The following is a 21058-nucleotide window of genomic DNA, read 5'->3' on the forward strand; positions in this document are numbered from 1 at the left end:
TCTCTCTCTCACTCACTCACTCACTCATTCACTCGCTCTTGTGTGCGAAGAGAGACACGCGACTAACATAACTGCGTACAAGGTATTACGTAAGGAACAGGTAGCTGCTGCGTAATAGGCTAACGCGAAGGACTCTTTTTTTCTGTCCCTAACAATCGCCTTCTGATTCTTATGTTTCACGCTGATATCACGATTATAATGAAGCATGAAACGTTGTTATTGAACGAGATAGAAAATAAAAAAGAAATCGGAATAAATAAATCGTCCAGTGTGATAAGAAAAAAGAAAAAATTATCGAATAGAGATGAGGGAATAAAAACCGAATTATTGAACTCCGATCGATTAGCATTAAGTGTGATCGTTATACGAATTTGATTACATTCGTAATTAAATTATTTACGAATAATTTAATTTCAATCATGTGGTATACCCATACTGAAATTAGATAACACGAACTCACGATATAAAGGAGACGTATGTAGATATGTATGTATTTCGTAACACGTTACGACGCAAGTATATTTTACATAACGAAAACGTAATTGCTGATTTATTAACCAACTAATTGAACAAAAAAAATAATAATTTTAATTTATGTCCTAACGAAAGAGTAAATTCGTAAATTCATTGTTCCACTATCATTGTATCAAAATTATAACATTCATTTTTATTATATATATATATATATATATATATATATATATATATATATTCTCTTCTTATATAAATATATGACATGTATAGGTACGTACAATACTTAGACACAAATTTAAGCAAGTCTTCTTCCTATTTACTCAGGTAGAGGAACGACCTTGAGTTAACGGGTTAAGGACGACTTCAACTAAATGGGCCATTGGCTGCTTCGACGATCAACGTCCATCTCAAAGGTAGAGAGTATTCGAAGGTCGTAAAGGAGGGTTGTGTAAAGTACTAAAGAAAATATCTTTCGAATGGAGTACATTTTAGGAGGCAGCTGTCAGTGGAAAAAAAGAAAAAGAAAAGAAAGGAAAGGAAAAAGACAAAAAGTTCCCAACGAGCTAGTTCAATCCAATGGACGAAAGAATTTTCAGGGTTACCATTGATATAAAGGATTATGTTTCGAAGGGCAAGACTTTTACGTTTAAACTTACCTGGGTTTTGAACTTTAAAAATAATAAAACTCAAAGCACAGGTAAACCATTTATTTTCTGATAAATTTCGGAGTTTAGGTATATGATATATTCGCTTACTTACTAGTTATTTATCAGCACCTATCAGAATCTACCAAGACCTCAGGTTTATGGTATATACTTATTAAGACTTTTCAGGATCTATCAGGAGCTATTAGTACTTATTAAATCTTTTATGATAATCTCAATCTCGTAATCTCAATCAAATTTTGGAACATTATCTTTCTCATTTTTATTCATTCTTCAGAATAATTCAATCTCAATTTCGACGATATAAAAACATAAACATAAGAAATATAAAAAAATATTTACTTATAAAAAAAAAAAATAAAACAAAAAAAAAACAAAATATAAAAAATTTTTACTCTGATTAATTCTAATTGGAGTGAATTTCTCGTTACTGTAACTATATCTTCATTACGATAACATTATCGGACGATATCGAATGATAAAATCATTGTAGAAACATATTCGATAAATAATAGAAACATTGATTTATTACTATGTACCGCGGAAAGAATCAACTTTACATATTATGCATCGCTCATTGTATAATATAATATCTCACTGGGAAAATCTATGGAAGTTGATTCGTTCAGAAGTATATAAAATCTCTGACGAAATCAACTACTCTAATAATAATATTCCAAAAAAAAAAAAGAAAAGAAAAATACAGATACAAATGATTCGCGTTTTGAGATTATATAAAGCAAGTGAAAATATAATCGTAGATATCGAAATATCGAGTAATCGTATGAGTTTAAATTGGTAAAAAATGAAAGAGAAAGGCAAAGAGAGAAAGAGAAAGAGAAGAAGATAAAGAGAGAGAAAGAGAGAGAGAGAGAAAGATATATATATACATATATATATAGAGAGAGAGAGAGAGAGAGAGAGAAAGTCAATAAAAATCACGCATCTTTTTTTAAAATGTTTTTCGTGTAAATATAGACGCATGTAAGTACGTAAGCCCGCAAAAAGTTAAGATAATTAACAGTTCAAAAGTCTACGTATTTCGTTTCGACGTACAAAATGTAGTAAGTTTTTCCCGCGCCCATTTCAGGACAAGTGCGATCGTGCGAATTCGAGAACGAAGGAGTCACAGTGCAAATACCACATTGAGATTCAATTCTCGCGGGAAGATCATTAACGTAATAGCGAAATCAACGACGGATTTATCTTAATCTTGTTTGTGGTTGGTCACTCACGTACGCTGACAAGACGACAGGATTCTCTATGGCGATGTAACGTGCGGAAAGCGTGTTTTTTCAAAAGCAAAAAGAACAAAGTCGAAATTGTCAAGGGGAAAGAGAGGGAAAGAGAGGGAAAGAGAGAGAAGGAAAAGAGAGAGAAAGAGAGAGAGAGAGAGAGACAGAGCGCAAAGAATCGAACGAATAAAAAGCAAAAAGACTCTTGCTGGTCGTCGTACAACGAGGAAAGGATAAAAATCGTAAAGGTTTTTCGCGCGCAGAACGAGCGAAGACACGTGATGTCGGTGACAGAGGAGAGGAGGAGGAGGAGGTGTAGCGGCGTGATAGTGCGGAGGTGAGGTGGGTGACGAAAAAGGCGAGTAAATGTGCCGGATACTCTCATCCATACGTGTTGGTCGACATTCAACAAGTGACTGACACTGATGTCGCCCGAACGATATCCTACGTCCTTTGCCCTGCAAGGGTGGAAGTGGGATGCAATAGGGGGTAACATTATTGCCGGCACCGGCCGAGTCCGAGTATCGGAAAGCTTCTGTGGCATGTAAATACATATCTCAATTTCGCTGGGAGAGAAAGTTTTTCTTCCGAAATTTGCGAAGCTTTCGTGTAAGCTTACGCACGATGCCTTTTTATATTCTTCGTCTTTCTTAATTATTCGACTGTATTTATCTTGAAATAAATATCTTTGAGATAAATAAGAAAAGAATATTAAACTTGGGAAGTATCAACGTTATTTCTTTATATTTTCGCTTAAAAAAAAATTCCCTATTGTCAAAAAAAAAAAAAAAAAAGAAAGAAAAGAAAAGAAAAGAAAAAAAACGGGAAGACCTAACCTCGAATTGCGAACGACGTTTGACTCGCGCGCGCCATCTCGTAGAACGACGCCGTTTCCGTGCGGTTTTTGCAGAACCGAACTTTCTCCTCAACCCTTCGTAAATAGTTTCAGGATCGAAAATATTAAGGGAAAAATCGAGGCAGTTCGAAGGAAAATGAGATCTTTCTCTTTCTTTCTTTCTTTCTCTCTCTCTCTCTCTCTCTCTCTCTCTCTCTCTCTCTCTCTCTGTTTTTTCTTTTATGAAAGAAAGGAAAAAAGAGAAAGAGAACGTTCTCCGTGAGAAGGCATAAGCGCGTAAATATCAACGCGGACGAAGAGCCATGGAGCGTAGGAATGGAAAGAAGGAACGAACAGACCGGTCTTGCTGTCTGCTCTTTCTTTCTATCTCTCTCTTTTTCTTTCGTCTCCATATGCTCTTCCCTCGCGTTCTTGAAGCAAAAGAAAAAGATGGAGTCGAAGAAGTCTAACGCAACGGAGAGCAAGAAAGAAAGAAAGAAAGAAAGAAAGAAAGAAAGAAAGAAAGAAAGAAAGAAAGAAAGAAGGAAAGAAAGAAAGAAGGTAAGAAAGATAGGAGAGGGCTGAGGAGGGGCCGTCATAATTCCTTGAATTGAACGGCGGTTTATTCTCCACCAAGGTTACCGACGAGGAGGATGGACAGAGGCAGGCGAGCAGCAGGCAGGCAGGCAGGCAGGCAGGCAGAGAGTTGGCAGGCACAGGTAGGCAAGCAGGCAACAAGCAAGCAGGCAGGCAAGCCGGCCGGCAAACAGACAGGCAGGCAGGCATGCAGGTAGGCAAACAGGCAGGAAGGCAGGAAAACAGGCAGGCAGGCAAGCTGGCTGGTTGGTTGATGGAGAGGCGCCGACGAAGAGAGGGAGTAAGAGAGATGAAAGAGGAGGAGGAGGAGGAGGAGGAGGATGAAAGGTAGATGAGGGAGGAGGAAGGCGAGGGGATCGATAGAACGACAAGGACGGCGTATGCATATATAGTTATACACATAGCATGCTACGGCAGCATCGGCTGTCGTCGAATGACGGAAAGGGGGTGGGGAGAAAGAGGGGAGGCCTGCGAGCGTTTCGAGGCGTCCCTGGATGGCGGCACCACCGTCGACCCCAACGCACGGATAGATGCGATGAGGCCTGCGCCGTTTGTGTAGGTGTTTAAGATTACTAGTGGTAGTAAGTAATAGTAGTAGTGTAGAGTAGCGGGATGGCTAGGTAGGTAGTGGTAGTATATGTAGAATCATTGGCACAGCGGCAGCAATACTGACTGGGTGGGGATAACGTCAGACTGACGGACTCGTGGGAAAGAGAGAGGAGAGGAAGCGAGTGAGTGAGCGAACGAGCGAACGACAAAGAGAGAGAGAGGGGAGAAAGAGAGAGAGCGACATGGGCGCGCGCGCGAGGCTCGACGAGGAAGGAGATTGGTCGAGGCAGTGGCGACGATGCGACTGCCTCGGAGGTGGGAGAAGGCTGGCGCGATCGGATCGCGGTGAGTATGAGAGAGAGAGCGACGGAGAGAGAGAAAGAGAGATAGAAAGAGATAGAGAGAGAGAGAGAGAGAAAGACAAACCGAGAAAGGGCGAGAGAGGTAGAGAGCAAGCAAGAGAGAGCGTGGAGAGAGATGGCGAGGGATGGTGCGAGGGCAGGAGGGAGAGAGCCGACTTTATGCAGCTGCGGGACGATAACAACGATGGGCTACAGGACCGCCGCTATAGCTGGGGAAATGCCAAATGGGCTACAGGACCGTGCCGGCCTAGCTGTACGTACGTTCGCTCGCTCGTAGTGGCATGGCGGACGGGCGGCAGAGAGAAGCAGGCAGGAAAGGCGGGAAGGAGAGAGGGATTTCAAGCGGTCGTCTCTTCTCGTCTGCCTCTGCCTCTGCTCTCTACTACGCTCTGCTCTGCTCCGCTCTGCGCTCTCTTAGAGACGACGTGTATACCTACCCACGTATACTCCTCTACCTATACCACCCGTCTATCTATCTTTCTCTCGTTCTCTTTCTCTCTCACTCGCTCTGTCTCTCTCTCTCTCTCTCTCTCTCTCTCTCTCTCTCTCTCTCTTCTCCTCTCTGTCTCTCTTATTCGCTCTTTGCTGCTACTACGTACTTTTCCTCTCTTCTACCATCTTTGCCTCTTCTTCCTCTTTGGTTCTTCTTCTTCTCTTTCTTCCTTCTTCTTCTTCTTCTTCTATTACGACTACTACTACTACTACCACTACTAAACTAATACTACTACTACTATACTACTACTGCTGCTGCTGCTGTTGCTGCCGCTACTTCTGCTTCTGCTGTTTTTCTCTTTTACTCTTCTCTTTATCTTCCTTCATAGCTCCTCGCGTACTTTTCTCTCAAACATTTTCCGCGACCGGTGCTCGACTCGCACGTCTTCCACGATGACGTTCCTAGTCCTTCGCGAACTTTGCCCCTTCCCCTCTCTCCTCCCATACCCCACCCAATCCCCTACCCATCAAGGAGAAGCGCGTCCGACGTACTCTTTCAAAAATCGACGCGTCCTCCATTATCCGATTTTTCTTTGATAAACACAAGAAGAACACTGAGACTTTCGACTTCGGAATAAATGATCCGATCCGATCCGATCCGATTTCGAACCCTTTTGATAATATACGACGAAGAATTATTAATACGTCCTCTCTTTCTCTCTCTTTTTCTCTTTTTCTAAGAATATACCTACGCAAATGAAAACCCTACAAGCCGAGTAAATGGAAAGGGCTTGTGATGACGTTTCTAGAGGTCGCTGAGAACAAAGTTTAAAGTTCGTACATGGGATGTCCCGATTTAACTTGATCCTTAAAATGATCTTGCGTTTGTCTTTTCTTTTCTCTTTTTTTTGTTTTTGTTTCGTTCTTTTTACTTTCTTTCCTTTTATTTTTAGAGAACGATAAGAAAAATCAATCGAACGGCGAAAATGATTGATTTTGTAGAAACAATTAATATTTCAAAACTTTCCTTTCGAAATTCCGAAAGTATAGTCCCTCTTGAAAATTTTATTTTCTTTTTTACTTTTTCATCTCCAATAGAAAGAAAGAAAGAAAGAAAGAGAGAGAGAGAGAGAGAGAGAGAGAAAGAGAGAGAAATCGATATTTTTTTGTTGATATAGTTAAACGGAACACCCCGTATAACATTGGGAGCTCTCTCGGAAGCGCGTCGATCCATATTTTAAAGCTACGGTCGATATTGAGAGAGAGAGAGAGAGAGAGAGAGAGAGAGAAAGAAAGAGAGAGAGAGAGCGATAGAGAGAAATAAAGAGAGATCGTCGAGTTTTGTACTCTTTTTGATTTCGTTAAAACGCGAGTATGATTTTCTTTAAACTTATAAATTCAAAGGTCCTCTTCTCAGAAAATCAACGATAACAAAGATAACAATAACGATGGTGATGACGAGGACGATGATGATGATGACTATAAAAATGAAGATAACGACGACGACGAAGAAGAAAACAACGTGAAATTGTTTTATTAAAGAATGTCTGAACGAGAACCAGCCTGAAATTGTCAATCTCTAAAAACGGTCAATGCTTTTTGAAAAAGAAAAAAAAATTCATGATACACATCTATATATATATATATATATATATATATATATATATATATATATATATATATATATTATAGATATTATGGATATTATATATATATATATATATATATATACACGAGCAAAATGAATCCCTTCGAGTTCCAGCAGCGTTTGAATTTACCGCTGATTGCCGTAAAGAGAGAAAGAGAGAAAGAGAAAGAGAAAAAGATACATAGATAAAGAGAGAAAGAGAAAGAGAAAGAGAAAAAGAGATAGAAGCGAGTAGGCGTGGGCGAGAGTACGACGACGGGCTTTCGACGATCGTCGACGAGATACGTCGGTCCACGCAATGACGTCAGAGGTCGGCCAATCCTGCAGACTACGTTCTCTATCTATCTCGCTCGCTCACTCACTCACTCACTCACTCATTCTTTCTCTCTCTTTCTCTCTCTTTCTCTCTCTTCGCAGTAAGCGCGCGCGAAAAAAGAGAGAGAAGGAGTGAGAGAGAAAGAGAGAGAGAGAAAAAAGAACGAAGCAAAACCTCGCAGAGTACGAGAGATCGAAAAGAGCGCGATTGACGGATAAAAGTAGAAGACGATTCGAGATATCGTTGCATCGTTTAACCGCCGCAACAACGTTCAAACCTTTTTCTCTATTACAATTTACAATTTATAAGAGAAATGAAAAGGAATGGAATAGGAAAAAAAGAAAGAAAGAAAAAAAAAAATAAAGGAAATAATTAAATCTTAGGAAAAAAGAAAAGAAGAAAAAGAGAATGAAAAAAGAATTTATAGACACGATTGATAGAGACACGATAAATAAAACTTGTTTAGTGTTTTGATCGTACACGTATCTATCTATCTATCTATCTATTTATCTATCTATGTATGTACATATATATGTATGTATGTTGAAAAGTATATACGATGAAAATTTCACCTATGTACTTATGTACGTATGTATGCATGCATCTATTTATATATATATATATATATATATATATATATATGTGATAATAAAATTCGACAAAGCCAAATATCGAGGTCGTCTACAAATAGGCAGCAACGTCGGTGCGTGTTCGTTCTTCTGCGAAAAACGTTTCGTTGTCACACGACCCTGCCGGCTCTTGTTCTTCTTTATGTTACTCGAGCACACACACACACACACACACACACATATGACATAAAGATGTATATATATATGTATGTATTTATTTACATTCGTGTAACATAAATACGTCTATCGCGTTCGATCTGGACGAATACGATCCTGAAATTAATCGGCGATCGAAGCGCCATTGAGTACAGTCGGAATCTTGATAAACGACGGGTATCGATGGGTCATCGATAGGTCGATCGATCCAACCTCCATTTCCTCTTTTTTTTTTTTTCTTTATTCTCTATTTCTTTTTTTTCGTCTAACAATAAGATTCGTTCGTAAAACTTGAGAAAACGTTCGCTAACTAACTCGAAATTCTCTTTTCGTGCGAGTTCCCCTGAGTTAGATCTTTTTAACCCTTGAACCTCCGTCTGTCCTTTTCTCTTTTTTCTCTCTCTCTCTCTCTCTCTCTTTCTTTCTCGAAGAAATACCGTCTAATATCCAACGTATATTAATGAAGTAATTATGGAGATATAATGACAGAGAGAGAGAGAGAGAGAGAGAGAGAGAGAGAGAGAGAGAAAGAAAGAGAGAGAGAGAAAGAGAAAGAGAATTCCGCGAGTCTTCTAAACCGTTTCAACCTCTTCCGTTTATCAACGACGTTAACTTTAATCACATCGCACGAGCGCTCTCAAACCAACGACGACGACAAGGACAACGACAACGACGACGACGACGACGACGACGACGACGACGACGACGACGACGACGACGACGACGACGACGACGACGACGACGACGACGACGACGACGACGACGACGACGGATCTTTCAATTGGAATTATGTTAAAATTCTACGAGATGCGCGAGAAGTCTCCCTTCAAATAGAATTCCATCGAGTACTCGTGCATTACGCGTATTTTCAAACGAATCGTCATTACCATACGATGGTAACCAAATTGCCTTTGTAGATACGTCAGCTTTAAAAAAAAGAAAATCTTTCACCCTTCAAATCGTTGTAATATGTCTAACGACACATAATAATAATAATAATTATAATAATAATAATTGTAGTAATAGATATAACGTCTAGCGATCGCAAAGAAATAAATATATATACAAATAGAAAGAAAAAAAAGAGATTTCTATGCTCTGTGATCATGAATAATCGTAAAATATATATATATATATGTCAGTGTAAGAATTCAGACATTAAAATATTGGAATATATTTACGAGGAAAATATTAAATCAAAGGTATACGTATTTATGTGAAAATTTCGACGATATTATCACAAAAACATATACATACACACGCACTTTTTTTTTTTTTTTTTTTTTTTTTTTAATAAACTACTTTCGCGAATATTAATAACTAAAAGAAAACTCGGAAGATTAAATTATTCTTAAAAATTTCGTAATTTGCTTATCGTTTCAATTACGTATATCAAAATAGAACAAACTGATTATATTATAAAATATTAATATAAAAATATACGTTCAAATTTATATTATTATTTTTAAACATTGTATTGAAATATATTATATAAGTGATTAATAATAATTCTATATCTTTTAAGTTCTATAATGATAAATATTATATTGTATAGAATTATTCTTGCTGACACAGAGGTAGAAATATTAGAAGATACACTTTCCATATATAAACTCATGACACCTATGTTCGAAGACGTATTCGAGCAGTGCTGAGAGCGAAATCAGGTGGCATCTTCTCGAAGCTTGTCAAATTTTATTTATTAATTATATATAAAATTCTCTTTTAATGTTAAATATGTCCATCCATGCATATCCATATGATCAGTATTATAGATACATAAATGTATATACAACATTATTTTATAATGTCCAAATAACCAATGAAAAATATAATCAGATAAAAATATCTTTACTATTAACTTTAGTCAATTAAGTTACATTCTATGTTATCGACTGACGTTACAGGATTACATCGGTAATCGTACTATACCACTAACAATAGCATCGGTAAAGTAGAATATTAATCAAAATTATTTACCAAAAGATGTTAAGTAAGTTGATAGCAGGACGAAGTAAATTTTCATCTTATTCAAATTCTTCTTGGTCTTCTTAAATCTTCAATATTTTTTGATATTCATTTTTTTTCCGTCAAAATGTAATAACCTCTGTTAGAAACACTTGAATTTATGAAGAATCATTTATTTCTCACATATAAACAACAATAAATATATTAATACTAAACTCTAAAGCATTCTCACATAAGCATTTTCACTAACGAAATTATAAATTTTCGAATAATGATCTATAATTTCGTGCCGTACGAAACGATATGATTATTAAAATAATAATGTGTTTAGATCGAGTTCCTCGTTTTGTGAATTGTTATCGAGTAAAGAAGGATATGAATTGCGCGCGAAAAATTGACGACATGTTGGAAATCTAACCCTTCGTTTCGTTCTACGAACTTTTAAGATTTTCGACGACAATGATAATAATGGTTCGAAGGATCGAGTAAATTTATTCATTCTGCCAATAAGACTGATCTAATTACACGAAATATTGCGCGGTTCGTATTAAATATATTAGAGATATATACCGCCACGAACAACCTCTCACTCTTTTTGAAAAGAACTGGATTGGATCAGTACATAGATTATGGTGGGAGAAAGAAAAGAAGAAAGAAATAAATCCGATACGTGATTGGTCGTCTGATCAGTATCATTGTCCACATGTATACATACAAATTATGCAAACATACAATATAACTATACATTTACGCATCATTGCGCCATCTATTATTCTGCAGACTGAATTAAAATTTGTTGAGACCCTTTTATAGCTTTACATACGCACATCGATACAAATCATAGTACTTAAGAGCAGCAAACACTTATTATTGTAATCCATGAGATTTGACCAATCATATTCATCACAAAAAAACTATGCGTTGTTTTATTAAAACACAATGTTATTAATAATTTCAATCCTAATGGATAAATATAAAACTTCAAAATCAATCTGTATATTGCTAACACGTCACATTCATAAAATGTCAAACATCGTGTTTAAATATTGGAAGGCATGTGATTAATTGATCGTAAGAATTTCTTCTTTACGAAATTTTTCATGGCTATAACTTACATCTTACGTTGAAAAATATAGAGAGGTATAGTCGACTTTGATTGGTTGATTTCCTTACAATTTAAGTACTACGTTTTATATCGATGGGTGTATGAGACCTTAAGGCTGTTCAACATCTTTCGTTCAAAACGTTTGTGACTTCAGCGACAAGTATGGACAAAACATGAACTACAACCGCAAAATGAGAATACTATAAATATAATATGATAAATGAGAATAATACAGAAATTAGGATATGTCAGTAAGAAATTAATTTAAAATTGCTAAGAAATTAATTAAAAATGCAACTACGTATAATCAATTTATCTATTAAAGCATGATTAGCAATACAAAATATAACTACTTGTTTAATTAATGTTTAATTAGATCTAATGTTAGTAACTAATGTTTAATTAGAAATAGAAAGAAAAGATTTTGGAAACGTATTGAAATATGTAGCCATTCATCCAATAGTAATTGCGTTATATAATCTAAATATAAATTTTGATATATCGCAAGTAATATCGATCCAAATCTCAGAAAAATAATGATCCCGAAGAATGCTCACAGATCGATAATTTTAATACATTCAAAATTTATTATTTAAAAAAATTATAATAAAATCTTTAATAGAAGAGAAGAAAATGGTTCCTGTTAATAAAATCCTATATATGTACGTATATTCATTAATAATTATATCATTATATCATAAATGAAAAAACCATTAAGTTTGTTATCGTTGAAATAATTTGCACCATAGAAATCTTACATCATAAAATTAATCATAAAAAAGACATTTTTTACTATTGATATAGTCAATATTTATTTAAATAATATATAAAAAAATATCCTTGTATCACACATTATCTATGATTAATTAATTAACGTACAATCTAAATAACATAATCAATATGAGATTGATATTAAATAAATAAAAAGTTTTTAAATTTAGCTATTTAGTCTATCACTAATGCAATTAAAACAACTCTATATTTTTCTCTCTTGTTTTTACTGATTTCAAAACTTCATAAATTTTCAGATGTTTTTAATAATATTACTTACAACCTTTTCTGACAATCCTGTAAATTAGATCGAATTGAAATATTACATTTGTAAGTGTTTCTAAGTAACTAATAGATAATAAAATTATCGAGTAATAATCATTGAATTAAATAATAGTATCGAATTATACATATAATACAAAGGTATGATTAGCAATGTAAAATGTGAATACTTTAATGTCTAAGTAAGATATGAAAAGAAAACATTTTGGAAAAGCGTAAAGACATGCAGCCATTCGCTCGATAGTACTTGCAGTATAACATATATTTACATATCATCTAAATTAAAAATTTTATATATTGCAAGTAATATCGACCCAGATCTCACCGAGTGGAGGTTGCTGCATATGGAGAGCCCATGGTTTAACGGTGACTCTATTCTAAAATCCACATACCTAAATATCTTTTCGCTTCGAGAGCTTCAGACTTCTTAACTAACAAGAGGCAGTCCTCGGTAGGATTTAATTTCACGCCCGTGAATACCCACGCATGTGCACGCAAATAAATGCACGAGTGTTCTTTCTATCGTAACCATACGTAAAAATGAATATCTCTTCACATCTAGTGCGAAAAGAAGAAATACTTACGTGGATAAAACCAATCCCAAAATCATGATGATGAACCTGATGAACGTGAGCCCTTTCATGTTACATCGGACTTTCGACGATATACCAAATCTTCGTTATTGGATCGTCTGATGAAATGAATGCTTCATCGACAATTAATCAATTCGTTAACGAGAACTCCGTCCATCGATGATAAATCGATCCCTCGACAAGAGAGAAATCCAAATAAATTCGAAAAATGTCAAAAAACGCACGCGTACGTTAGAACGGAAAGAATTCGATTCTTCCCTTCCGAAAGAAAGTACCCGCCCAAGACCCCGCCTAAGGCCCCACCCAAGGACCTACACTCGAGAACCTCACTCAAGGGTTCCATCTGAGAGAAACTAGAATAATTAATCTATAACAATTAATCTAGAATAATTGTTTAAAATATTATATGCAGTTATTCGCACCGTAGCATTGGTTTTTATTTAAATTCCTACCTTTTCATTTCTCTTTTCTAATTCATTAATATCTTCGTGGATAGTTCGAAAGAAATCTATAGATAGTCACATCAAAGCATTTGCATTCAATAAATACATTTTGATAACTTTAATTCGTGCAATATTTATTATCGTGCATCTACCTCATGAACTTTATGGAGTCATCTAAAAAAACCATGCGTTCTCCCATTAATTTATGGGAATGCGACGAACGGTATTTTGCTGACGGCCTTCAACAGTTTGATGATCCGTTCGAGTACTGCCAGCCTTATTCATCGCGATCAGTGGATCTATAATTCTGACGACAATTTATTTTAGACTCTGGAACTTATTTTTGATACCTTAGCACAAAATACTTGTCTATTATCGTAATAAAACGATTAATAACAATATTCAATGATTTTTTTGTGACTAAATATTATATTTCTAATGTTACTCGAATCGTTTCAAAATATTTACGATGTAGATACCATTGCTGTTCCAGTTTGTACTGAAGACAGAGTTCTTCTGCTAAATTTCTCAAAGAGCTATGGTGTTGTACTTTTTCTTTACTTTTCCTGCTTTATTTTCACATTATCAATATTTTTCTCGTTTTTTAACGATACTCTGATCAATAATTTTACATTGATTATTGTAATCGATCGATATCTTATATATATATACATATAGATATTCCTTACAAATATATAATCACACTTTTAATCTTATCTTGTATTAATTGATCTTAAACTTTTTAGATTTTGCAGGAATTTCACGAACTAGAATAGCAAAACATTAAAGTAGAATCGGTATTAACGCATCATTCTTCATGATCCTGAGTTTAAAGGATGCTCATCGAGTAAAAGATTATGTAACGATACATCCAATAAATAAATTTCCTTTTAAAATATTTCCTTAATAATTTAAAAAGGAAGAAAAAGCATAATCTACAAATCTATAATGTGAACAGAAGCTTGGACTTTTTCAAAAATTTATGTATATATAAATAGATATATGTATGTGTAAGAAAATCCAGTTTATTACAAAAGTTTATTACAAATCCATTTCTTGAATTTTATATAAGTTTTATAGATAATAATTTATATAGATATTTATATAAATTTTCATGTTCGAAGATATATGTCAACGTTTCTGTGATAGCTTTTTTATTTCTACCGCTATGTACATTCAATTTACTTCACTATGCATATATTAAGTATTATATCGCTTTATAAATGTACATATATTATTTCAGCTTCTTTTTCTTTTTCTCGAAAGTCGAACATTTCCAATAATACCCGATTTTTACCGAATCATGATACACATTACTTCTATTATAAATTACCTAATATTCAATATTTATAGATAAAAATTCGACAAAGTATAATTTTTTTTAAATATTTATAAAACAGATGTATTCATATACGTAAAGATATACACGCAAATATATGCATAGATCCTTCAAATTATTCATTTTATTAATTACTCATTAATTCACGCGTAATATAGAAACAAAGATGATTTACGTACGCGTGATACATACGTATGTTTATTTTACGTTTCTATATCTTTAGAAAATGTAATTATTTCATTAGAAAATTGTTGTCTATATTTAAAATTCGAATTAATTACGTTTGACATACTTTGTACATTCCTATATATTTATATTATATATTTTAATTATTTTTAATTGAATAAATTAATATTTGAATTGACTCACGATGTACAAACCCGCGACTTTGCTTCCTTACTGGTGGTCTCTTTGCCGTCTTGGACGAGATAACAAGTGTAAACGGTGTTTCGTCGTTCGGCATAATTACAGGTAATTAGCATATATTTTCTAACGTACACCCTCTTCCAATATGTCAATGGATAGCTCAAAGCATAATTCTTAAGAGGCCGCGTTCGCAAGTTGGCACGTCGTTACGTTCGAAAGGTATTCTCGAGAATGAAATCGATCTCTCATAGATCATCTCAAGGAACTATTATGTTGTGTGTTTTCTTTTATTTCCTAGCTTTATTTTCATAACATCGTTAGTCCTCTCGCTTTTAAACTACGTCCTAATCAATAATTTTGTGTTTATAATTGTTATCGATCGATATCTTTTACTACATTCAATTTTCATATATACTCATATATGTACACACACATACACATACACATACCTATTCCATACACGCTTATCTATATATATATACACTTTTCATCTTATCCTATTTAATATGATCTCATATTTTTCAGATTTCCAAGAATTCTATGAGCTATAATAACATGTCTGTTTTGTATGCGTACTTTTTCTTCGTATACGTACAGGTATGTTTATCTTTTTTTATTAATATAGCGCGAGGCTTAATAGAGAGAGATAGGTAATATAGGTATACGCAGTATATGAGTATATTTCCAGGAAGTTCTCCAGTCAAAAGCAAAACAAAAACAATCGAGCGATTGAAGTCTCTCAAGGATTGGAAAGAGATCTTCATTCCTTTACAGTATTTCAGCGAGTACAAACCTACGAAAGCGTTGGTTAATATCGATTTAATTACGTATTTTATTAGCGAACATTTTCATTCTAATTTTATCATAATTAATTTAATATTATAAGAAATTTATTATTACAGAAAATAGTATAAAAATATGTATAATTTTTAAGTTATTCATCATCGAATTTACTCCTCTCTAGTCATTGTTTTATTTTAGAAAATTTATTTGATTTTTATTAATAATTGATTTATTACCTTCAAATGATAAGAACGTGAGTAATTTTTCAGATATTTGATAATGAGCAAATTGATATTGACAAAAAATAATATAAAGTTAAAGCGGAGCTATACTAAATAATATAATTATATACAATTAACTCTGAATAATTTCATATTATACATTATTTACAAATTACAAAAGTATATTAGTAAATGCTTATTTTTTTTTTTTTTAATTTCCTAATTGCATATTAATTTATAAGAGTATAATTATGCTTTATTTTTTACGCTTCTAATTCTATGCTTAACTTATTTTTAAGATTAGTTTAAAAACGAAAGTACAAATTGGTCAATTATCTACCATCTAATAATTAAGATAATTAAAATATATATTGGATATATATTGGGTTTATATACTGGAACGTATATTTGGGTTTATATATTGGATATATTGGACGAATTCATAAATTAGTGCCATTAGTTATAAAACGTTAGTTATATATTTTCTTATGAATTAACACAATATTTTTTTCATATTTCATATTACTCTATTTAACTTTTAAATGTCCAACTTTAGATTTATCGATAATATAATATCGTATGTTAATGATTATAACATACATATGTATGTACCTTGTAGGACGTACAAATTACGTCAATTCAGTGTATAAAGATAATTTCGTAGAATTTTTTAAAGATATTTCTAAGATAATTAATAAAAAAGTTTTATCGGATAGGTTAGGGCAAAGTCGCCATTGATGAATCCTCAATCGACTGATCGGCTCGAAGGTTGGTTCATTAAATGCCATTAATTTATATGTTATTTTAGGTTGTGGATCTCCACGTACATAGCAATCTCCATGTAGTAAGAATTGAATAAACATTATTATTTTCGCTATAAAATATATCTCATGTATCATTTTTTTCTATGGTATGCGTTCTATCGCAAGTAATATCAAACTAAATGGCTGCTTAAACAGAATAATTTAATAACAGAAATTGTTTATTATATTTGCGAATATTCAAGTATTAATTCATTTTATTCAATAAAAAGTAGATTAAATTTAGATAATAAATCAATGATTTTATAAATAATAGCAACGAAAGAGAAATGGGTCTTGCATTCAAGATCATCTATAAGTATATTTCATTATAAGCTATTATTAATTTAAAGAAATATTTATATATACGATAATAATAAGAAATATTTTAGTTATATAGTATTATAAAAGTAATTTTGCATTTGAATTTTCTCTTGAATGTAATTTTTGAATTTAACGTTAGATAATTCGTTTATTTACAATATCATCATCGTATATTCTGTTCATGTTACATATTGTGACGTTTGTTGTTTCCAAGTTTAAATTTCTATCGGATTATAATAATTATTTCATTAATACTCATGATTAAAAACTGCAATTGTAAAATAAATAGGAAAATAAAAAGATACAGATATTAAAATCAAAATGTTGACCATGAAACATTTCCGGATTTAATAAGTTTGAGATTTAAATTTATCGAATTATTAAATTAAAATTGTTTTATATTTAACATATGTTACGAAATATGTAATGTTTAAACAAATAAATTATTGTTTAAATATTAATTTATTATACTTCATATACATTATGTATTGTTTAAATAATTATAAAAAAAATGATATAAATTAAGGGAACTGAGATTTGTGTATTGGCCGAAATACGAAAGATAACCTATTCGACAATTGTCAAAATCATATGAGAGAATTCGGGCGGAAATTTGTTTTGGATGCATTAAATATATATAATGTTATGATAAATTAATATTTTTTAATGTTTTAATAATATACAATTTTGATAATATCATTATTATTAAATATGAGGTTCTGTTTATAACGTCAATTAGATATAATTATATACTCAACGGATTATTCTTACTTCTCCAGAAAGTGATTGTAATAAGAGCTGTATATTTACGATGTTGATCATGTTGTCTAAATGAATATGTTATGAAAAATGTTTATTTGAATTATTAAAAAAATTACGTGTAATACGAACTCGGTCGATAAATAGTAACATAATCACAAACTCTTACAAGATACCAAAACGAAGCAAATACATATTATTGTGATAACATAGTTTATCTACATTCTTCACTTATTTATCTAAATAATTAAAAATGGTAGAAAAAAGATGTGCCGCCAAAATGTGTTTTAATAGTACACGGGATGTACCTCAAATACAGTTCTTCACATTTCCTACAAAACAAGAATAGTAAGCTTATTACCTAACCTCTTAATTCAATGACATTACTTTTCTCTTATTTTATTGTTATATATATATTACAATGAAATCGTATATTAAATAGTGCTCGCGTTTGGGCAGAAGCATGTGGTATACCAGAATTAATTCATAAAAATAAGACTTCTCTTAAGAGATATGTACTCTGTGGTGAACATTTTGAAGATCATTGGTTTATGGATCCTGAATGTAAGACTGCATTTATTAAAACTGAAGTACCTATACCCACAATATTTAAGAATAATTTGAAAGAATGTATATCACGGCAAACTAATGCTTCAATTGACACAAATATTTCGAAAAAAGAAAATCCTATGACAAGTTTAAAGGATAATGTTACAAATATTGCAGAAGAAATTAAACAGTCGAATATAATTCTGTCAGTGGAAGATAACAAATCTTTATGTCCTGTGTCACTGGTATATAAAAACAATCGTATAGAAATATTACTCTAATAATGTTTTAATTTTAATTCAATATTGTTTATATATTGTAGATAAATGATATTGTGGGTAATGTCGAAGATAGTACAATATCTATAGCCACAGAATCACAGAATGACAATACTCTACAAGAAGAAGTAGAAGAATTGTGTCGCCTTTGTGCATTGCCTACATCAAGTAATATGCTTCGTTCTATTTATGATGATAATATAGATAATAAAATTAATACAATCTTACCACTTCAAGTAAGCAAATGCAAGATCATTTGTATGTAGAATTTTATTTATGTACCAAGATATTTTTGGATACTTCAAATTTAATTTTTTTTTAGTTAGAAGTACATAAATATGATGGTTTACCTCAAGAGATTTGTCACTTATGCGCACATAAAGTCACATTATGTTATGATCTTATCCAACAATTTCTCGATGCAAATTCTAAGTTATTAATGCATAGAAATGAAAGAGAGGAGGTTGAACAAGCTGAAGATAACTTATTTTCAGCTACACTATCTGAAGGATCGCTGGTAATAATAATAATAAAAAAAGAATTAAAAAACAAAAATTTCGGATTTTCTAGAAATATTATAATTTAATCCTAACTCTTAGTTTTCAGGAGCAGGACCTATACGTGATAATGCTCATTCAGATCATGATAATTATCAAAATTTAGAAAAAAGTTATCATGCATATGCTCCAACACACAAAAATAAATCCGATATTAAAGATGAAAGAGAAGTTAAAAATAATTCTGCACATTATACAGAGTAACATTTTTAACAATATTTTTTAATAATATTTTTAGAATTATTTCATATTATTATATTATAATATTATGTTATAATCTTTTTAGGCATTCATACAATTTACCTCTGAAAAATATTCCTGAAAGGACAAATATGTTACATCAATTAGATGAAATAAAGATTGAAAATAAAAATAAATACTTAAATATTGATAATTCATCAAATGATATACATCATAATATTATTAAGAAAAAAATAGATAATAAACTTAAGTATAGTTGCAAAACTTGTAATAAAATGTATAATACCAATTCTGAATTATGTAGACATAATGAAACACATAGAGAAGAGAACAAATTTTATTGTGCACATTGTCCAAAAAGTTTTCGTGTCAAATCATTATTAAAGCAACACATGTGTTCACACTCTGGCATTAGACCATATGTTTGTGATATATGTGGGGCAAGTTATAATAGACGTGGGAATATGGGTCAACATAGAAAAACACACTTTGTTATTGAAAATGGAGAGCCACGTTTAGTCAAAGAAGGTATCAGATGTAGTATTTGTAGAAAAAAAGTAAAATCTCTTCTTATGTTGAAATATCATCTTGCAAAACACAGTGGTGAAAAGAAAGCGTATGTGTGTACTGTCTGTGGAAAATGTTTTAGTACAGGAAGTCAATTAAAGGTACATCAATTTCTTCATACTGGAGAAAGACCATATACCTGCTCTGTATGTGGCAAAGGTTTTCGAACAGAAGCAATCATGAAGCAGCATTATTTGGCTCTTCATACAAATGACTATCCACATGAATGTCCATTTTGTGACAGGAAATTTAAGCGTCTACAATCATTAATTGTACATAAAAGGACTCATACTGGAGAGCGGCCTTATCCCTGTCCAATATGTGGTCGTGCATTTGCTCAAAAAGGAGATATGATGAAACATACGAAGATTCATAATCCAAATGCAGATAATAAGCGCATTAAAAATGAGAATAGTTATCTTGAAATGCAAGTTATTGAAGATAACAAAATTCAAATTGGATCATCAATATCAGAAGAAATAACGATATTTGAGATAGAAGATGATGGACTGTCGAATGAGTTTAATCAAGCAAATTTAAACAAGTAGCAATACTCTTGGTAATGTAGTATCCATTAGATTTAATAAATGAACGTGTATATTAGAACAAAAATGAAGAGACGAAATCGTGATGACATATTCTTTCATCTATCATTTAATCTAATTTCATATGAAATTAAAAAAAAATCTCTAATTCAATATAATTATTAAAAATGTATAATAATGTAATATTAATTATATATAATATATCTCTCATATATTCTTTCTTATGTATAGAATATTTAATTTCATATTAAATCTTTTTTCCAAATAACGCATTAAAAAAAAAAAAAAAAAAAAAAAAAAAAAAAAAAAAAAAAAAAAAATCATCTTACTATTTTATAGAAAATTTCGTTATATAACAATTTTTAAATATTTTCTGAAGTCTTTTCTCTCGAATTCAGATTATTTTGGAAAATTCGTTTATTATAATTTACATTATTATTTATTTGTGTACATTGGTACATTACTACAATTCGTATAAAATTATATGAATATTTGACAAAAAAAACAAAAAAAAAAAAAAAGAAAGAAAGAAAGAAAAGAGAATAAAAATGTGCTTTTTAATGATAATCCATTAAAATTTTCATAATCAATTCCATATATATCATATGTCACACACATGATTTAAATATAAATAACAAAATTCTATTACTGTCCCGATCAAAATCTATGTACAAAATGCATAGGTCTTGGGATATTGAAAAAATGGATA

General features: G+C 32.1%; 2 protein-coding genes and 2 long non-coding RNA genes across 4 annotated transcripts in view; 3 read left to right on the forward strand and 1 right to left on the reverse strand.

The window, feature by feature from the left end:
• Positions 1–6761, forward strand: part of LOC124426291 — an 11236-nt gene extending 4475 nt beyond the window's left edge. The window contains exons 2-3 of the long non-coding RNA XR_006942702.1: positions 799–3770; positions 3847–6761. This is a non-coding gene — a long non-coding RNA (uncharacterized LOC124426291). The remainder of the gene's footprint in view (positions 1–798; positions 3771–3846) is intronic.
• Positions 1–11150, reverse strand: part of LOC124426286 (anaphase-promoting complex subunit cdh1-like) — a 51994-nt gene extending 40844 nt beyond the window's left edge. Inside the window, exon 1 of the transcript XR_006942694.1 lies at positions 9879–11150. The gene's annotated coding sequence lies outside the window, so the exon portion shown is untranslated. The remainder of the gene's footprint in view (positions 1–9878) is intronic.
• Positions 11151–14776: 3626 nt separating this feature from the next.
• On the forward strand, positions 14777–15572 carry LOC124426289. The gene is made up of 3 exons (XR_006942698.1): positions 14777–14870; positions 15291–15362; positions 15454–15572. It is a non-coding gene; the product is annotated as an uncharacterized LOC124426289 (long non-coding RNA).
• A 1822-nt stretch (positions 15573–17394) lies between these two features.
• LOC124426294 (zinc finger and SCAN domain-containing protein 12-like) lies at positions 17395–20558 on the forward strand. Its single transcript, XM_046967792.1, has 6 exons — positions 17395–18000; positions 18095–18446; positions 18524–18715; positions 18802–18996; positions 19079–19236; positions 19323–20558. The coding sequence occupies exons 1-6, from the start codon at positions 17906–17908 to the stop codon at positions 20350–20352; spliced, it is 2022 nt and encodes a 673-aa protein (XP_046823748.1). The 5' UTR covers positions 17395–17905; the 3' UTR covers positions 20353–20558.
• The last annotated feature ends 500 nt before the right edge of the window (positions 20559–21058 follow it).

This window comes from Vespa crabro, chromosome 8 (assembly GCF_910589235.1).
Source record: "Vespa crabro chromosome 8, iyVesCrab1.2, whole genome shotgun sequence".
In the NCBI taxonomy this organism is placed as follows: domain Eukaryota; kingdom Metazoa; phylum Arthropoda; class Insecta; order Hymenoptera; family Vespidae; genus Vespa; species Vespa crabro.